General features: G+C 35.0%; 2 protein-coding genes across 2 annotated transcripts in view; one reads left to right on the plus strand and one right to left on the minus strand.

Annotated features, from left to right (window-relative positions):
* Positions 1–896: 896 nt before the first annotated feature.
* Positions 897–4740, plus strand: LOC148955191 (uncharacterized). The gene is made up of 3 exons (XM_089108095.1): positions 897–980; positions 1895–2068; positions 4508–4740. The coding sequence occupies exons 1-3, from the start codon at positions 969–971 to the stop codon at positions 4688–4690; spliced, it is 369 nt and encodes a 122-aa protein (XP_088964221.1). The 5' UTR covers positions 897–968; the 3' UTR covers positions 4691–4740.
* A 3557-nt stretch (positions 4741–8297) lies between these two features.
* Positions 8298–19666, minus strand: part of Sesn (Sestrin) — a 130950-nt gene continuing 119581 nt past the window's right edge. Inside the window, exons 7-8 of the mRNA XM_089100783.1 lie at positions 18119–18263; positions 8298–15444 (exon numbers count right to left, since the gene is read on the minus strand). Coding sequence (XP_088956909.1) covers positions 15358–15444; positions 18119–18263 — 232 coding nt within the window. The 3' untranslated portion in view covers positions 8298–15357. The remainder of the gene's footprint in view (positions 15445–18118; positions 18264–19666) is intronic.

Genomic DNA, 19666 nt, shown 5'->3' on the forward strand with positions numbered 1-19666 from the left:
TAATATATGATCACCTTTAATGTCTAAACAATGGAAATCCTTGTTTTCTCAAAAGTTGGTATTGTACCAAGAATTGGTAATAGTTTAAAGTCATGCTGTATGTCTCTGGGAGCATTTCCCTATCTTCTATAAAAACTGTTACTCAGGGTCCTGAAGAAGGATGCACCAGAGAAGGGTAAGAGCCAGGTCTAATATAACAAATATGTGTTCCTTTTGTTTTCTTCTTTTATTTACCAAAAATAATCTAATTTAAAAATAGAAATTTCTTGGAATTTTTGTTTTTTTACCTCATTTTCTGGAAAAGCAGTATTTCGTAACCAACTGTAAATTGTAGATCCTCTTCTTTGGTAGTTAATAATAGTTTTTTTTTTCTTACACAGTGCCAAAAACTGTAAAAAAAAGCTGAGTAACAAACCTCCTACCAAAAAAAAAAAAATAGTTAAAAGAACCAAAAACAAAAACTAGTATTTTGCAAAGATAGAGTGATACATTAGTCCGAAGCTAAGTCCCCAAATAACCTTATTATCACGAAGCCGATGATTTTCCACATTTTCTCTCCCTATTGAAATCTTTCTTTAAGTTGGTCTGCCTGAACAGTCCACTATTTTAAAGCTATCTATTGACTTTAACTAATAAGATAATTCCCTTCAACCGCAAATTCTATCAACATTTGTAGTCTTCTCTAACAGAGAATGATAATTAAATAGCGTTAACTGGCTATTCAGAGCGAATGTTTAAAACAGGATCTTTCCAGCAATCCAGTTTCTTGGGCGTAAAAAATACAGATCTTTGAACCTCACCAATTATACTGTTAATAACCGTTTTTGTTAAGACGTCACAGGGCGTTGCCATTCATCAGAATGCTGTGCTGCAATATATATAAGGATCCCGGATGATTGTCCATATTATCACAGTTCTTTCTCCTCTCTGTTTCATTGTTTGCTCTTTTCAGAAGTAAGCAAGTGACCATGATTCGCTCGGTAAGTTCCTCCATATGATCTTCTTAGTATGCTGCAGTAGCATCAATTCCCAAAAATTTGCGGGGAGGGGAAATTTTGTTGTTTTTCTCAATTCTTTCGATAAAAATACCAAACAATTGCACTTTCAATAAAATAGCCCCCCCCCCCCCAAGAAAAAAAACTTTTTCAAAATCTAGGAGGGTACATGCTATCCTTGCCCTCCCCCCCCCCCCATTGACACGACTGGTGCACTATACCACCAAGTTGCTTTTAAATTGCTCAGGATGAAAGTCATAGTCTTCATGTTTGAAGTTTTTAGTAAAATGTAAAATGAAAAAGATACTGGATTCTATGAATTTTCTATTTCTGGTTCAAAGCCTAAAGAATTTTAGATGGTAGTTTTTACACACTTCTTTAATTTTTCGAGGGGTAAGTGTAGGAACTATTTAACACGTATTCACTATAAATGAATATTACAAATTTTCATTCAAATCGACGATTTTCTACTCCTATTTTCTTCTCCACTATTCCCTTACATCTTTTCTTTGAAATAATATTGAATTTACCTCTGTTGACTTACATTGTGGTGTTTTAAATCGATAAACGGATAGTTTCTTTTAATTCTATTTAATCACTAAGGCTAGGACAAACATTAGTTTTTCTAAAATGCTGCGAATGAAATCTAGTTGATTGCAGACGTTTTCTTCAAAAACCAATCAGAAAAACTAGGATAATAGCAGTTTTAAAAGAAATTACCCTGGCTGTAAGTTTTTAAAAGACTCTTTGTTTAAATGAAAATGTGACAAATCATCTTTTTACTTCTTATGGAAGTATTTTATTCGGAGTAAAAATCAGTTTAAAGCAAATGGATGCATTATATACCCTTGTTCAGTAAACCAAAATAGTTCATTTGATGAGGATTTCTTATATTTCAGACTGTCTTCCTTGCACTCGTTGCACTAGCTTTTGGCGCTCCAACAGAAGAGAAGTCTGAAACTGTTGTGGTTTCTGCCGCTCCATACGCCACTCCGTATGCGGCTCCTTACGCATTTGCAGCTCCATATGCTGCGGCAGGATCGCCAATTCTCGGAGCTCCACTCCTACCCAAGGTAAGCTTACTTTAAACTTATATTTTTGAAGTCGAGACTGAGCCCCTTGAGCCTCGCAATATTGTCTGGAGTTGTTTAGGCTCACGCCTTTTATGAGTCCAAATAAAACTAGATTCTGCTCCAGAAGAGCTTGCACACCACGTTGGTAGGATTGTAAATTAAAAGGCAACCAAGTAATGATTCCTTCAACTAGAAAAGAAACAGCAGTCCTCCCTAAAATTATTAGCTTAATATAGTTCTCAAATGTCATGTGAAATGTTTTTGCGTTAGTCCATGACTTCAATGTAGAAAAGAACTCCATAGCTTAGAATTTTAAGGACTAAATTCTATTTCACTTTTCAAACTTTGACAGAAGCACTTAAACTTTCGCGGGGGAAACAAATAAATAATTTTAGGCATAAATAGATAAACTTTTCAAACAGTTCGCGTTAACGAACTATAAGTAAGACCAAAAGTAATCCAAACTTTAAAGAACGGAATTTTGATAGCAATATATGCATCAAAAGAATCAAACTTTTGTACTGATTCCAAATACATAAGTCATTAAGTTTGATGCTACCCATCAAAAGCTACGAGCCTGGGAAAATTTGCCTAGTTTTCGAAAAAGGGGGGAAACACCCCAAAAAGTAAATGCATCTTAATGAAAATCACACTGTCAGATTCTGCGTATTAGAGGACCCTACAGTAGAGGTTTCAAGTTCCTATCTGCAAAAGTGAGGAATTTCATAATTTTTGCAAGAAGAAAAATCCCTTATGTGTGTCTATTTGCTTCTTTTTCTTTGTTTCGCCAGGGGCGATCGTATCGATCCTACTGTCCTAGAAGATCGGGAGAGACCTCTTTCAAACATAAATCAAAACTTCTGTGGCTCTTTTAAGGGACCAGAAAGATTGGAGGGCAACTAGTCCCCGCCCCACGCCTTTTTTCCTCAAAGTCATCCGATCAAAATTTTGAGATAGCCATTTGTTCAGAACAGTTGAAAGGTCCAATAACAATGGATCTGGTGATGACATGACACCCCGGAGTCACTGAGAAAACGGCTGCAAGTTATGAAATTTCCATATTGCTTATATATAGTACTTGTTATTGGGAAGTATATAGACATTCTTCGTGGGAGAAACTTTCTTTTGAGAAGGGATTTACGGGGAAAATTTTCCACGGAGGAAGAATTTCAGCATGATTTGAAAAACAATCAGTACTTAAAAGAAAAACAAGTCTTTTTCAAGTAAAAGTAGGCTAAGGAGAATTTTCCAGGCCTAATTTTCCGCAGGAAAGTTTCCGGGAAGAATTTTCAGCGAGGATGGAATTGTCTGGGCAGAATTTTCCGAGAAGGAATATTTTACGCGGGAGGAACTTTCTATGGAGGAATATTTCGTCGGGCGGGTTTTCCATAGAGGGGGGAGGGGATTTGCCTGTATTATTTGAAAAACGATTAGAAATTAAAAAAAGTATTTTCAACTGAAAGTAAGGAGCAACCTTAAAACTTAAAATGAACAGAAATTTTTCTGGAGGGAAGCTGAACCCCCCCCCCACCTAGTGCCTCGTTCTTTACGTTTAGGTTTGACTTTTTAGCCGTTTAATAAGAACAAGAATCTTTTGTAAAGTACAAAAAAACTTTAGCATGAGAAGAGCGAGGTATTGAGAAGAGGGCAGCCCCTTCATACACGAAACGATTTATATTCCTTTTAAGTTTTAAGGTTGCTCCTTACTTTCAGTTGAAAAATCTTCGTTTTATTATTTAGTATTAAGAAAAAGCCGCGCGGCCATAGCTAAGGAGCGAGAGGTAACTGAGAACGTTATATGAGATCTAATCCAACAGAAAAACATATTTTTGAAACCAAGTTCAATAAAATAATTTAACTGCATTAGAATCTATTAGACCAGCTATGAAAGGGCTCTCCTGCAATGGAAAACTCACTGAAGATTCTGGAAAATCTTTAATAGTGCCATTTCCCTTTCAATATTAGTCAAACTCTCTGTACGATTTCTGACCAATATTCTGGAAGGCAATTGCGCTATATTCCAACATAAGTTTCAATTTTATTGTATATAGGTCAAAAACATTTTGCTGTAATTTTTACATTGATAGAAAGCAAACTCCAAGCTAAAATAATTATTGGCTAATTATATCATAAGATAATCTAAAAAGTCCTTTTTTAATGAATATATAGATAACGATGAGCACAATGAGTAGAATAGTCTAGAATAATGGTTGTCTCTCAGAAGAGCCGTGCATTGTTTACCCATATTGAACTTTTCATTTGCTTAAAATGGTTCCTATTAAATGCAAACGATCTTATTAAAAGTTGGTTTCAAAGAAATAAATGTTCTCTTTTATCGGACTTTTTTTACAACAGAAAACTATACATTCATGTAGAGAAAATGAGAGTCATTAAATCCATCCTAATTTTCTTTTCCTTTACACTTCATATTTTTTTCAGATCAGCTATGAGAAGGCAGAAGTCAAGACTTACCAGCCTGTCGTGAAAGTGAGTGCCCCAGAATACCAGTATAAAGCAGTCCCAATAGCAGTTCCCACCGCATATGCAGCCCCTTACTATGCTCAACCATACGCTTACCCCTATGCTTACGGTTATCCATACACCACTGTTGTCAAGGTGTAAATCTGTTTTTGTAATTTATTTGTAATTTAAATAAAGTAAAGCTCAAAATATGTCACTCTTTATTTTAAAGTATTTGAGTCTTAGTTTTCAGGTATGAATTCAAAAATATGAGAAATCAGCAATAACGCATACCCTATATGAGGGTTTTTTCCGCCCTTCAGTTGTTAGCACAGTTTTTGTTAGGAAGACGGAAGCACAACTGTTGGCTAACAATTTGCAGAAAAGTAATAATTGGGTGGGAAATTCAAAAAAGCGCGAGCTTGGGGATACGGCTTGGAAATTTTAGTGATTGCTTCTAGGACCAAGAGGACCTCAAGGCAGCGAAAAAGTGGTGAATATGTTGCTCAAGTCAAAATAGTCGAAAAAGTTCAAGCTTGTAGAGCAATTCAACAGTTTCTGTTTGAACGCCGGAAAAAAAACTATAAGAAAGTATGCTAGCATGTTCTTTCATTAAAAGAAGATACTAATGAAGACTTCAAGGTGATATTATCATCCAACCCTATACCTCTCTGATCAGAGGCGAAAGAATATAGGGCCTGTTCTTTTACTCATCTTTGTGCTAAGATCTTACATCTTTTGACAAAGATCGCTTAAAAGTGAAATCTTAGCACTAAGATCTTGCATCTATGGCGTTCTTTTGCAAACGTCTTTCATCATTCTACTCTGATCAGCGGTCTAAGAACAATGATGAGTATACCATCAAAGTTCTCTCACCATGGGCGCCCATATGGAGGGGGGGGGGGGGGCTTCCGCCCCCCCCCCCGGGCTGATTGATGCTGCGTTATTTTTATATTTTTGTTCTGAGATTTCTCTTATATAGCATTAAAAGTGCCAATTACACGAGGTTTGCCCCCCCCCCTAGAATTCAGCTTATGGGCGCCCATGTCTCTCACTATTGTTTTATTTGGCAGAAAAATGGCGGTCTTTCATACTTTTTGCTAACATCAATGAGCTGTAAGATCTTAGAACAAATATGAGCAAAAGAACGGAAATCTTTGCAGAAAGATGTGAGATCTTAGATGTAAAATCTTAGAGTAAGAGAACGGCCCTATAGTTCGTTGCCAAAATAAAGCAAGTCAACTGAGTCCTTAGTTCTCTGATCCATTTACGATCCATATCTGATAAAACTATCAATTTTTTCGTCGGGGTTGGTGGTTTGATGAAGTATTTCAAAAGGTTTGCAATTTACTTTAGATACTCTGAAGCCATAAGAAATTTGGAAGAAAAAGTAAGTAATTCAAAGAGCCGAAATCACTAAGCTCTGGGCATTATTGGTCTTTTGCAATTAAAAAGTTTTTTTTTCCTTCCAAGGATGCAATAAACATTTGGAATCCACAAATTCATCTGCTGCTTAAACCTGACATTGTTGTTATAACCAGTCCCAAAAATTCACAGAAAAGAGCTAAAAATTTTAAAGACCGTTTTTGGAGTGTAGCATGTAAATCACCTTTCTTTTATATTTATTACAATTGCTCTATGGATAGCAGGTACTATAGGAGCTAAAATAATACAAAATCAAGGCTTAAGGTACGGACTCCCATGGTTGAAATTTCATGGAAATGGTTGGGTTGTCAGTAAAAACAGACAAATTCCAAGTGCCATTAATGGTACTCTCTATAATACTTCTATGGGGATGGGTCTACAGGCTAAAGTATGTCCCGGGAAGGTATCTTGAATTACCTACCTCCACTCCTTCTTCCTCTAGAGGGTCCTGACCTTTGATAACCTTTAAAAATCTATGTGTTATAAAAGTGAAACCTTGCAAAATAAATCTTCTGCTTAAATGAAGTACGACAAAATTGTTCTCAGCTTCACAACTTTGCTCAACTCCAATTTATAAGGTTTTAAAGGTATGCAAATACATTTCCTATATTTTGAAAAAAAAACCATTGATATGGCTTAAAATTCTACTCAAATACCAGAAATTGCATTTTCAGAACTAGAGCCAGAGAAAAAGAAACTGAAAATTAAGGTACCTGTCGTGTAGGCAAATTTCAGGACCCTCTAGAGGGAGAAGGAATGGAGGTAGGTACTTCAAAATACCTTCCCGGGACATATTTTAGCCTGTAGACACATCCCTGAAAGTTTCATTTTCCTAACTAACCCCTTTCCGAGATAGCCAAAAGTAGAATTTTACCCTTCTACGGATACCATTCACATCGTTGGAAAGGTTAAAGGTTTTGTATTGAATTAGCATATTCTCGCGCTACCAGTCAATGCGCAAGCGACACGAAAAAAGCTTTAATTTAAGGAAAGTTTGGACTTCCTAGGCTAATTATAAAAGAAAGTATACCTGTGATTTTTGGCCGAAACATAGCTCGTCACGTCTATTAGAATTTTCTTCCCTAACTAAAAAAAAAACTCCTCAAACTCCAATTAAATTTGCAAGTGAACTTCAAGAGGAAGCAAAAAATGATGATCATTTTTAGATTTCATTTCATTTGAGGCGGAGGAGGAGCGCGCGCAGCTGTGTTGGCCTCTGGCAGCCTAGTGTTGCAGTGGGTTGTTAGTAATCGTAATAGCATTTAAAAATATGGAAAATAATGCCGAATAATTGTTTAATTTTAATTAAACTTCTATAAAGAGAGATATTTTACAAACAAATAATCCACTCAGTTTTTGCTGGGTTTTACAGGAATGTTTGAACTGGCGTTCAAGCATTATTTCTTGCTTCTCAAAAACGGCCGCTAAACTGAAAATATTTGGAATAGGCTAGAAGCGCTGGAAATAAGACTATGATCCTAAGACGATTTAGGTTTTGTTGTTTGGGTACCTTTCGCATTAGGGTAAATAATTACTTTCCGGAGAATCTTTTTTTGATATTTCAAGGTACTGAACTAGCTGAAATAGACTATATTCTCAAGGTAATCTAGGCTTATATTTGTATGTTGGATGTCTTTCGCATTAGGGTAAAAAGCCTCCAGAAAGCGGACAAATCTTCTTTAATATTTCAAAGAAAAAGTAGCAGAGCCAGGTGAATGAAACTTTCAAGAATTAGCTTAAATGTCAATCCTGAAAGTTCTTTTTACCTAGCTTCACTATTCTTCTTTAAAATAGTAAAGCAAGTTTGTCCGGAAAGCATTAATCTGCCCTCCTAGAGACATACGTTAAAATAAATGCCGCCTAATTGGAGGTTTTAGCGTTGAAGTGGATTAAATTCATTTTTGCCATTTTCGAAGTATTGATTTATTATGCACTTTAAGAAAAACAAACTAGAAATGTTTCAATGTTTATTCATTCATTCTTGAATCAATTTCCGATTTATGAAATGGTCGATATGTTATTAAGTCACTGTTGTTGTTTAGGAAATATTCTTTCGCAGCAAGAGTGAACCCAATCCCCTAGCCATTGTTATTTGTTCTTAGCTTTCATCGAGAATAGCAAATTAGTTTTCTATCATTTATAGTCTAATCGAGTAAAAACCTACAGTAAAGGAATCAGCTCTAGTCATTCAACTTTTGTGACTATAGAAAGGAGAATTATATATTCTCCCTCTATCTCCATTTTCATTACAAAGAAATAATATAAAGGAACCCGTCTAGTTTTAGCCATTTGAATCTTTATGAAGAAAGGAGACCTATTTTGACTGAGAAAGAATAGAAGAAAATAAACTCGTAAATTTTATTCCTTTAGCTCGAATATAACACAGGATTCTCTAATAAAACTAAACATCAAATATACATAATTTCTTCTATGACACAAAAACCACATAGACCGAAATATATAAAATTGCCTACAAACGGCAATTCAAAAATACTCTTTTTCATCGAAGTAAAATATAAGAAAAACTGAAAGACATTCCGGCCTCACGTTGACTGGCCACAATACTTGAGTATGTCTAAACAAATACACCAAAGATTATGTTCAACTAACGAAGATTGCGACACACACGTGTTAACATTATGAATGGAAATTAGCAATCCCCTTTTTCAGGTTTTATGTGACATCGATTAATAGGCATATAGATATGGTGATTCCTATCTTTTTTTATAAGAAATATCTGCTTGACAGAAGTTGGCGGGAAATGCACGTTCTGTTCTAATCGCACTGAAGAACCCTCCCCATTGATATGATTCGTCAACATCGACAAGATGCAGCGGACCTTTGATTAAATAACTGATCAACGGCTTAGCAAAAGACTGGCAGACTACATACGGTGGGTAAAACCGAAGGCCCGCCAATAGCTAAGGGTTGCGTCAATATCGCATAATTTGAGGCTTTTTTAGGATTAAACAAAATTAGAACAAACAAGCAAACCCCCTCCCCGGTTTTTTCATTTCAATAGTCCGTCGGTAATCAAAAAATAAGCATGCATCATCCGTGTACGTGTAGTTTTAGCGGCCAAAATTATATCACATTTAAAGAAATAGGCGGAAGACTTGACTTCCGCAAATGGCAGTTCAATCCATGGCTACCCGACTGCAACTGATAGCATGTTCCTGACAAAACAAAGTTTAAGCAGACGCATAAACTAATGCTATCAATCTTGATAGCTTGTTTTCTTCATTGGAGCACTTCCACGACGTCGTATCTTCTTTAGGTGTTCATAATCTCTGAAAGAGACTTAGAAGACAAAATTATTACTCATTTAAATTTTTTGAATTTGCAATATAGCAGACTTTCCAGCCTACAAAACGCGAGAAATGTATAGACGGGTCAATTAAAACTAGCGTTAGACAAACACTAGTCGAGTCAAATTTCCCGGGGTTTCGAGGAACGGTCATAATCCAGAATCAAAGTTCAAGGACATAGTGGATGACGAAAACCATGACGGGTGATAGATTTACGGGTAAATATCTCAGAAACCAAAAATCCTTTGGATATTTATTTTTTTCAATTAGATAGCCATGGGACTCTGAAGTACAATTGAAAATATGATCAAGATTGTCTCCAAAGTCTTACTTGCAACCAATGAATGATTTAGAAATGTGATTCTACAAGAAACCAAAATTCTATCAGGGACCTCAGTCCCGTGCAAAAAAAAGGTATTTTTATGAAGTTTTCTATACTGGCTAGTATTTTCATACAATTCACTTATTTTTAGCACTTGTTTAAGTCAACCCCTCCGCCAACCAAGAAAACTGCGGTACGCAGCTGGCACCCTGATGGCCTGATAAAAATTTTCACGTAAAATAATTGGTTTCTGCGATACAATTACATGATACAAAGTTCCGACAAAAACCGGGCTTGGACGATTTTGCTTAACGCTATAGAAAATCAAATGATTCACATGGCCTATTGGATTATCACAATTTAAAGCACCATTCAGGCGGAACTAAACGTGGAATCCTAGATTGCCAGATAGTCCAGTCACATATATCGTGCAGAGTATTTCAGCTGAAAGTCCCACTTTCCCTGCAAGTGGCAAAACAGCATAGAATACATAGCAGGGACAAAGCAATGCAAAAATAAAACATTGTCTTTAAATTTGACAAAGTTTGACAGGAAATTAAAATGAATAATAACATGTAGCCTTAATACCAACGAAAGAGTAAATAAAATAATGGTTTAAAAAGTACAATTTTTCGCAGGAAAAAGGGCATAGTAAATCAAACTGTTTATTTCCATCCTCTATGGCTTAATCCAATTTTGATAACGTTTTATTAAATAACGATATATATCACCAAATATCCTAATATCTCTGCGTTTTCACTTCGTTTAGTTTTAAGCTGAGGCTAAACAAAGAAAACAAGAATCACTAAATTATCAAGATTTGATAATCCAAATTTGAGAATCACTAAATTATCAAGAATCAATCAACAAAAGAGTGATTTTAGTAATTGATCAAGAATCAATCACTAAAAAATAATAACCAAATTATTTTCTTCAGTTGGTTTATAGTCAATGACATAAATATGGCATTTATGGTCAATGATCATAAATACCTCCTCTTCCTCCCAAATGACAATATTGTCATTTGTGTTGTCATCATGATAATAAAAACCCTCTTCCTCCCAAAATGGCACAATCTTGACTTACTATACAACTGGCATCGTTTTTGAAAGGAGATTTTTTTTGGCTACAGGACTGAAGGCGAAGAGTCGCATCTCTCGCTAGGCTGGATCACCAGCAGGAGTAATGAGTCAGTCAAGTATAGGAAAATGTGGTCGCGATTAATGAGTACATGCATCTCATTGTATTTAAATTTTCATTTTTACATGGTTCGAGTCTAAACAACCCAAGACTAACAATTTTAATTTGACTTGGTTACCTATTAAAATTAAATATATTTTAATAAAAAAAAATTGAAACAAAGAAAAAAAGCGACAAGAAGGAAAAAAGAAACAAATTCTTTACAGATTCCCTTCCCTGAATATCAGTAAACGTTAAATGCAATAGCGTTTATAAATAAAAAGTTAAAATAGCGTTAAAAAATGTACACAATAGTGCAAAAAAAAAAAAAAACAGGTAAGTGAAACCGGGAAACATTTTTTTTTTTTTTTTTTTATCAACTAAAAGACACCCCTTGCAATCTCCGACTTGGGTGCTTTCGTTCAATTGTTTTTTTGGTGTTATTTTATATCAAAAGGTGAAGGCATTACGCTTTTTTCTCTTTTTTTTTGTCCGAGCCAGAATTCAAAAATTATTTTAATTAGCTCACTTGCCCTCTTCTGAAACAGCTTCAATCGCTGGGGAACCCTATTCGATTTTTTTTTCAGAAAATATAATACAGACTTGAATCTGATGCTATACTCGGTATGTAAATTATCAGAAAGTCCACTTTTTTCAACAATTTGAAACCATGAACTAAGGGGAAAATATCAAAGCACCTTTCCGGAAAAGCCAATTTCTGCAAATACTGATCAATAGCAATAACTATCAACAAAGAAGCTTCAAATAAAATTAGCATCTCTGATACCATACCAGGATATAAACAAAGGAAAAGAGAGAAAAAAGAAAATTAAAACAAGAAAATAAATCACATTCTGTTTCAATCACCATATAAGTTTAAATAACTAGAAGTATCCATCCTTTCTTTAGAACGAAAAAAGTGAAGTAAAATAAGAAATTGGACTTAGTCCAGGTAATTTCCAGGAATTAAACTTCCTAATAAATAAAAGTGCTTCATAGAAACATAGATAAACAGATATATTACCTGCAGATTAAGATTAATTAAAAAAAAAATCGATAGTTCATTCACTTTACAGTTCAGCGAAGATCCAAAAACCTAAGAGAAGACGCAATGGAGGGCTGCTTAGGCCCTTAGGAATTTCATTTGCCAGTCATTCTATATTTTGCATGAAGCTGCTGAGAATAAATTCAGAAAAGAATGTTGCAGATCTGTATTAAATTCTATAGTAGTTCTGAGTTTTAGAAAGCTGTGAACAGAAAATGTTGAGCCTAGAATGAAAGAAAAAAAAAATGAAACTGTGTTTCAGCTAATTACAAATGTCATAAGTAAGATATCACAAAATCGGTAACCCAGCTATACCTAAAAGACATACGTAGGCTACAATCCTTTGGCAGATACGACAGTTTCGATATTAGAAATTTTGTCACACACTAAAAGTTACAGGATCTATCCTAAAAAGTAAGAAAACAAAGATATTGTAAATTTTTTAGTTCTTTTTCATACAGACATCATTGGGTATGGTAGATCAAGTACTTACACACTGAATACCAGCGTAGATTAATGATCATACACACATGAGAGTTTTTATCTTTCCTTACCGACAAGGCCATACCCAGGATTTCTTACGGGGGGGGGGGGGAGGGGGTGGTTTAATCAAAGTTTTTTTTTGGGGGGGGGGGGTTACACAAAAAAACCAAAAAAACGCATAAAAATTTGTTAATATCCATTTTTGTTACGTTTTTACGAGTCAGACAAACATTTCTGGGGGGGGGGTTCAAACTAGTCCCCCCTGGGTACGGCCTTGCTTACAGGAGACTATTTCTACAAACGATTGGCTACATTCTGAATGCCCCAAATGGTATTACTGACTATTTTAATATAAGTATCGATTTGCTTGCTACTTGCCGATTCTGCATACTCCACTATTTATGCTTTGTTAGGTTCAATGAATTTTAACAATGACTTATGTTCATTAATCCCTATAACCAAGTTGGACAGAAGCTCATGTCCGAGCTCACAATATCAAATGAATCATAAGGAGCAAATAATTATTTCGAAGCTTTGGTTTAAAAGCAATAACACTAAGTCAAACACACCACTTTCCCCCACAAAAAGGAGGCTTTAAAATAAAATTTAGCTATTGGCTAATAAAGTTTATAAAGCCAACGGTTAAATTATTAAGCTGTCTCATCTCAAAGCAAGAGACACATGTAACGTTCTGAAATAATGATAATAAATATAGTTTTGAATCTTCAAATTGTTAGTTAAAAACAATATTGACAGGTGGATTTCTAAGCGTTCTAAATTCCAATTCCACTTTGTTGAGCTTCCGGATGCAAAGACTTGGCACTGTCTAGTCAGAACTCGAAATTTTGATTAGAGAAGGGAAGAGTCTAAATATGGAAAGGCTATTCATTTTATTTATGTGATTTTTATGACATTTTATGCGATTTTTATGACATTTTTCACATTTAAGGGAAGGAATCAGGTACTATTACCTCTGGATATAACCTTGGCTAAACTGGTTTGCTTGGGGAATCAAATTTGTCAGGAACACAATACAAAAAACCAGGTTATGAGTCCCGATGTCATGAGTCACAAAAAGTGTAAAAACAATGAAAACAGTACTAGGATCATTCAATTTTTTTTTTATGTTCATTATTTTTGAATTATGTAGGTTTATGTTAGTTTTGACAAGATTTTTGGAGAAATTAAATTTCAGCCGGGGGGGGGGGGACTGAGGTATAGGAGGGGCATTTGCCCCTACGAGTCACGCAAAAAAAATCCACGCCATGGTTCTAGTTTCAAGACTTAAAACTGCCTCCATTGCGCTTGTATGGTCTAGAAAAAAAAACTGATATAAACGCTGATATTTTGCCGTTCTTATGCTAAAACCTTGAAATTACGATCATAATCTAACAGTACCTAGGGTGACTTGGTTTACAGCAAAATTTTTGTTGAATATTTTTTTTCCCCTGGGAAATCTATGACAATTGACAATCTGACAATCTGACTATGACTATGACAATATGAATCTATGACAATTTATGGAATCTTCAAGTTAGATAGGAACCGGGTAAAAAAAATTGAGCATTGAGAAGTTTAACTTTATTATCTACAAGCTTTAACAACAAACTCATCAATTCTAGATATTGAAATCAGAGACAAACATTAATATCAACATTCATTTCCTCTAATTTGCATCTCTAAGCCAACTGAGTTAATTGGAGTTAAATATACAATTAAGTTGTGCTTACCAATTAAAACTTAGGTATTTTAATATTACTTTGTCTTAAGTCTCATAAAATCAAAGTCGAATATCTTTTAAACTCATGTAAGGTTTTGATTTCAAAAAAGGGAACAAGTTCTTAAGACGCATAGTCTTTTGCTTCTACTTCCAAAAAGTTTTTAATCAAACTCTACCCCCTGTAACATGGTTAAATAGTATCGACCTAAATCAATGCTATTGACAATAAGTAAACTAATTATTCTCATGATAATCTTTACAGCCTGAATTTCAAGTTGAAGGCTGCAATGTAACCTATAGGACAGTGTTTGCTCAGTTGTAATGCTAATAAAGACCAGATAACTTATATGCCATAATATCATGTTTTTTTCACCATGCTGAATTTCCATAGACAAACTACACACTAAAACGTTGAAAATTGCATGTGTCGTCTGGGACAAGAGCCAGCATTATCGTAAATCTCTCGGTTCAGTTATTATCCGGTAATAATATCGTTTAGTCAAAATGAATAATAAAACTCCGACATTTTCACAAAAATTAAAACTAAACAATTGCTCATACACTAGAATGTATGCACAATGCTCAGAGAAATCCCATCAACTTTCTGCTTCGGAGCAGATTTAAGAATGGTCTCATTTTAGAATCCACTCCCCTTAAGCCCAAAGTAACAGTTGTTTTCTGCATTATTGAAAAAGAAATGAAATGCCAACAGGCACGGTGGGGGGGGGGAGAGGGGAGTATATTCACAGGAAGAGAAATATCTCCAACGGTTTTTCGAATTAAATGCAATTCAAAGCCAAGAAGATCTTCATTTTTGCTGTGGTTATAATGCCTACAAACTCCCCTGTATATTAATTATGCTCAAATTAAGAAATACTATCTTTTGATTTATAGATTATACGACTAAGTAATCAATACTGCCCTATTTCCTACACCTCTTGAAGGGACAAGGCGTGGTCCCACTCTCTAACTGTTGTGAATTCTAAAGCAGCTCGAAGAGAGGCTGTGACAATCAAATTGTTAGGTTGATACCACCGCCACCTTCTACGAACATTCACGAATAGCCTGGTTGTAAAATCTTGCAACTTTTTTACTTAAAAAAAAAAAATTAGAAGAACACTTACCACTGAAGATATTAAATTATTGATTACAGAATAAAAATATTCTCTTAACCTTAACTAGTTTTCCAGATCTAATTATCTAATATTTCAGAAAAAAAATAAAAATAAATGTTCTCTACAGAAAAAAAAGACATTGTCATTCATAGTAGATCAAAATTTCCAAAAACTAATCTTTAAAAAAAAAAAAAAAAAAAAACGAACTACAAACGTAACATGGACAAAAAATCTATCGCATATAACGGTAAATGGCACGAAGAGCGTAGAGTAACTCAGCTTGAACTCGTGCCTCCAAGATCATCAGATTCACGTGAACCTAAAAGTAAAGCTCTATGAAAATCTTCAAATGCACTAAAGTAATATACCAGAACATTTGCCAAAGAGCACCTTTTAAAAATAAATTCAGAGATAGCAAGAAGAATTCTAAGATAGATTATGATAGACATATCTATATGCTAGCCAGAAGATGAAGAGTCGAGGCGTCTTACACTTATTAGGAACCTCACTAAACACAACAATCAGAAATAATTTACAGAAGATATCGTTACTGACCGATCTAAATGTTTTTTTTTCAGTTGGCCATTACCCGATAACATCAATATAAAATCTACCCTATCGGATGGAATAAAACAGTTCATTAACACTATGATTCAACTTTCTTGTATCCCGAAAATTGGGGTGCTATCATTTCGACTAATCGTCACAAGCACTAAACTTCATAACATCGACAATAAATTAATAAGTTTATATAATAGTAATAAGTATATAATAGTTTAGAAACAAATTTAGGCTATATATTTGCACATCAGGGGGTGGGAGTCAAGCATAGCATATATTAAATACGTAACCTAAGCTAACCTAGGTAACTTTTCCCCCCTAAACCCGAAAAAACTAAAGTTTTAAAATTTTAGAAGTTATGACGGTTAGTGGTTCTGATGGATTTTTTGTCGATGTTATGACGGATTTTGTCGATGTCCTGACGTTAGTGCTCCTGACGGTTAGATGTTATGACGCCTTCCCCCGAAAATTTATTATTATAAAATGTAACCCCTTTCCCTATTCTTCGTTGATTTCTAAAAAAATTGCGTTACATTTGAGCAATTTATCTCTAAGTTTAGCATCAGATCTTAGCGCGTAGAAATTGATACATTTTATATTTCAAGGAAAATCTCAAAGAAAATGCGCAATTACAAAACGACCCTCATCTCATCTACTGTGGTGGGAAACGGAAAAACAGGTTTGTTAAAAATGCACGCGTCACAAAGGCAAATACTCTTATATACGTATTACAATCTACGGATTAAAGTTCTTGCAGAAAATAATTATGAAATTACCCTGATTTATTATTCCCAAATGTTATTTGTCAAATTAAGAGAATACTTATCAGTATAAAACCAAAAAGGCCAATACAACAACCTCATGACTCCATTTTGAATTTTCGCAATGTTGAAACAACAGCCTTTCGCAACTAACTAGAAAACTTGCTTAATAAAATGTTTGTCCTTAGTAGCAAAAAAGATTAGCCATGAAAACCAAGCAAAAACATAGGAACCTGTTTTCGGTCTATTTTATTTATTTTTTTTGGTAGAAAAGTAGTACCCAAAGATGAGCCAATACCAATCTCATTGAAGAACTTATTAAGCAAATTAAACCAAAAATAAAGAAACTAGTTTAATCAAAAATTCCTGCAACACGGATATTTCCATAATGAACTCAGACTGTAAAGACTGGCAGCTTTTGTCTGAATTAGTCATCCTTTATAAATAACAATTCATAGCTTACTACGCTACTTTTTTGTCACTCCTTCTACTGTTCCTTAACGCGTTTCCCTTCCTTTTATTCTGCATTTGGTGCAACTGCTCATAATATTAATGGAATAGAAGATACTCATATGGAGAAAAAAAAACAAAAAAAAAACATGGAATGGCTGGAAAACTGATGCCCCATATCAGCCGAAGAAGCTCCATTCGATATTTTTGCACGCAAGATGGCATCAGGGTTGACAAAAACATGAATACAGAGATGGAGGCATGTAAGCACGGTTGGGCGTATGACCAGAACCACCTACATCTGCACACTCTGTGACAACAGTCAGAGTTGCCACGTGTAGCACAAAAGCGCTATTTTAGCAATATTTGATTATGTGTAGCAACTGAAGAACGTGCCCAGGGTAGCTAAATTAGTGCTAAAATAGCACGAAAGTACCATTTTAGCACCATAACAGTCAATTTTTTACTTTAGCACCGAAAATCACAGTATACCACGCGAATTTGGGCAATTGTAGCACTTTAGGAACTGACCATGGTGGCATCCCTGACACCAATATGTCTCTTTTCAGTGTCACCTAAGATTTCGTAAGAGCATGATTGAAATTCAGACTTGAAGAACTTAACGTACAATAATTGATCATTTCTCACTTCAAGCTTAATCTAAACACGCACAGCGATTAAACAGTAATTTTAAACTCTAGGGGTTGTTGAATTTTGAATGTAAAATAGTTAGGCATTCGCAAGTTCAAATCTAATTGATATGAAGATTTGTTTTGGTGTTTCAGTTTGTTTTGCGTCTCCACCTAAACAACGATTTTCCTTAATCTATTTTCAGTGCGCTTTCTTAATCCAACCTTGCCCCCCCCCCACCCGTAATAACCCGGGGCACGTGGCGGCATTTTTTGGACTCTGTTCATTTTAATACCAAATCCTCCATGTTGTTCTCTAAAATCAGGATGTGGCTTATGGAAAGGAGAATGCCATGGCGCTTTGTTGGTTTCAACTTCAATTTTGGACAAACTCTTATTATAATATGATTCGCATATCCCAAGGATTGTTTAGTAATGTTCTATATCTTTACAGTTTTCCGACTCGGTCCACTATAGTCCTGACATCCACTCATCTGATAATCATGAGCCCAGCCAAATAAACATTAACATAGCATGACACTATTTATATAGCAAATGTAAAATCAAATTATCTTCCACTATAGAGAATTACCTTTTCCGAGTGTTTAAACTCTCTCAATGCTAGGCTATAGTCTTTTCTGGTTACTCGTTCCGGAAAACAAACAGCTGACTTTATATAGGCTTTTAAGGGTCTTTCCAAGAGTTGGTTCACTTCTCCATAGTCGTAATCATCCCATCTAAAAAAGACGCTGCTGTTACCAATAAAGTCAAGCAGAAAGCAAAAAGAACAAAATTAAGTGAAAAACAGTGAACAGGGCGTCCTCCTCGCTTAGGTTCAAACGAATACTACCTATAGCTTACTCCAAAGAGTAAGGGTAACTTAGAACAGGGGTGGATCTAGAGCAGAATCTTGGGGAGGGGGCTATGTGGCAAGGGCAACAATAAACAAAATCCTGGGGGGACTCAATATGACAAGGGTGCCAATAATTGACCAAATTGAAAAAAAAAACATCAAAAAAAGGGAAAAACAGGAAAAAACAAACAATGAGGGTACCAGAAAAATCTTGGGGGGCCCGGGGTTCCTCCAGCCCCTTCGTATTCGCCAGTGACTCACAAGGATGAAAACTGGAGCTAGCGTCTACCGAAAAACCCCCAACATCATCTATCATTTGGCAAAACTTTACATTTTATTTTCACTCTTATAATAAGAATAAATTTAATTTGTCTAGTCGGTAAAATTAGTGCATGAATATATGTCTGATCTCAGTTCCTGACAGAAAAAAAAACATTACAAAGCTTCACAAAATGAAAAGTCTCACCAAACGCTAGATGAAGATGATGCTATTTTTTGTTGAGACTATTGCCAGTTTCCATTCTTATAAGTTACCGCTGTCAGGGATAAAGGTATCTTCGTATAATTGAAAGAAATGAAATTAAACAGAAAATTAGTTGTTGAAGTTTACCCTCCGAGGAAAGTACATCGCAAAAAGCTAACTTTAGCAATTGGCATTTTTTTTTATCTTTTTCACCATTTTGGAAGTGATCCAATTCACATTCAAGGGCCAAGAACAAGTTAAGCTCATGTTTCTATTCACTAACTATTAATACCTTTTCAAGGTTTCCAATGGTATAGTCGGGGAGCCAAAGTTGAAAAAGTCGTCAAATAACGATTTGTAAAAAACATTTTTGTACACGAGTTCTGACTTTTGGAAACGATATTTTCAAACATGCTTATTCCATTTATTCCAGGAATTGCGACCACCAAAGTGCGCTTCATAGTTTAATATGAGGTCAAAGTTTCGACTCGATCATCTATGGTGAAAAACTTTAAACTTAACTTGTTCATTACTAAGTAGATGACACTGCATCTTTCTCGTGGCTTTGTTATGGTTATGTTGACTGCCATGTGCCATGCTACTGTGTAAATAAATTGATGGTTCAAAAGCTTAAAAAGCTAATTAACTCTATTATTTGATCCTCAAAGGTTTGTCTTTACCAGTATTTCACTTTTTATTGTTTCGCCTCGTCTTTTAGGAATATAAATTTAAAATGGATAGGCTAAAAGTAAAAGTCTTACCAGTTTTGGGGTCAAAGGATAGTTAGAGGCTCACTTAAGTGGTTTAAAAGTAGGGTAAAGGTG

Source organism: Artemia sp. Qi Xiang Cuo, chromosome 2 (assembly GCF_049724085.1).
Source record: "Artemia sp. Qi Xiang Cuo chromosome 2, ASM4972408v1, whole genome shotgun sequence".
NCBI lineage: Eukaryota > Metazoa > Arthropoda > Branchiopoda > Anostraca > Artemiidae > Artemia > Artemia sp. Qi Xiang Cuo.

Excerpts from the sequence above, each read along its gene's own strand:
- LOC148955191 (XM_089108095.1), top strand. Across the intron at positions 2,069-4,507 it reads GAGCTCCACTCCTACCCAAG|ATCAGCTATGAGAAGGCAGA; the intron begins GTAAGCTTACTT and ends TATTTTTTTCAG.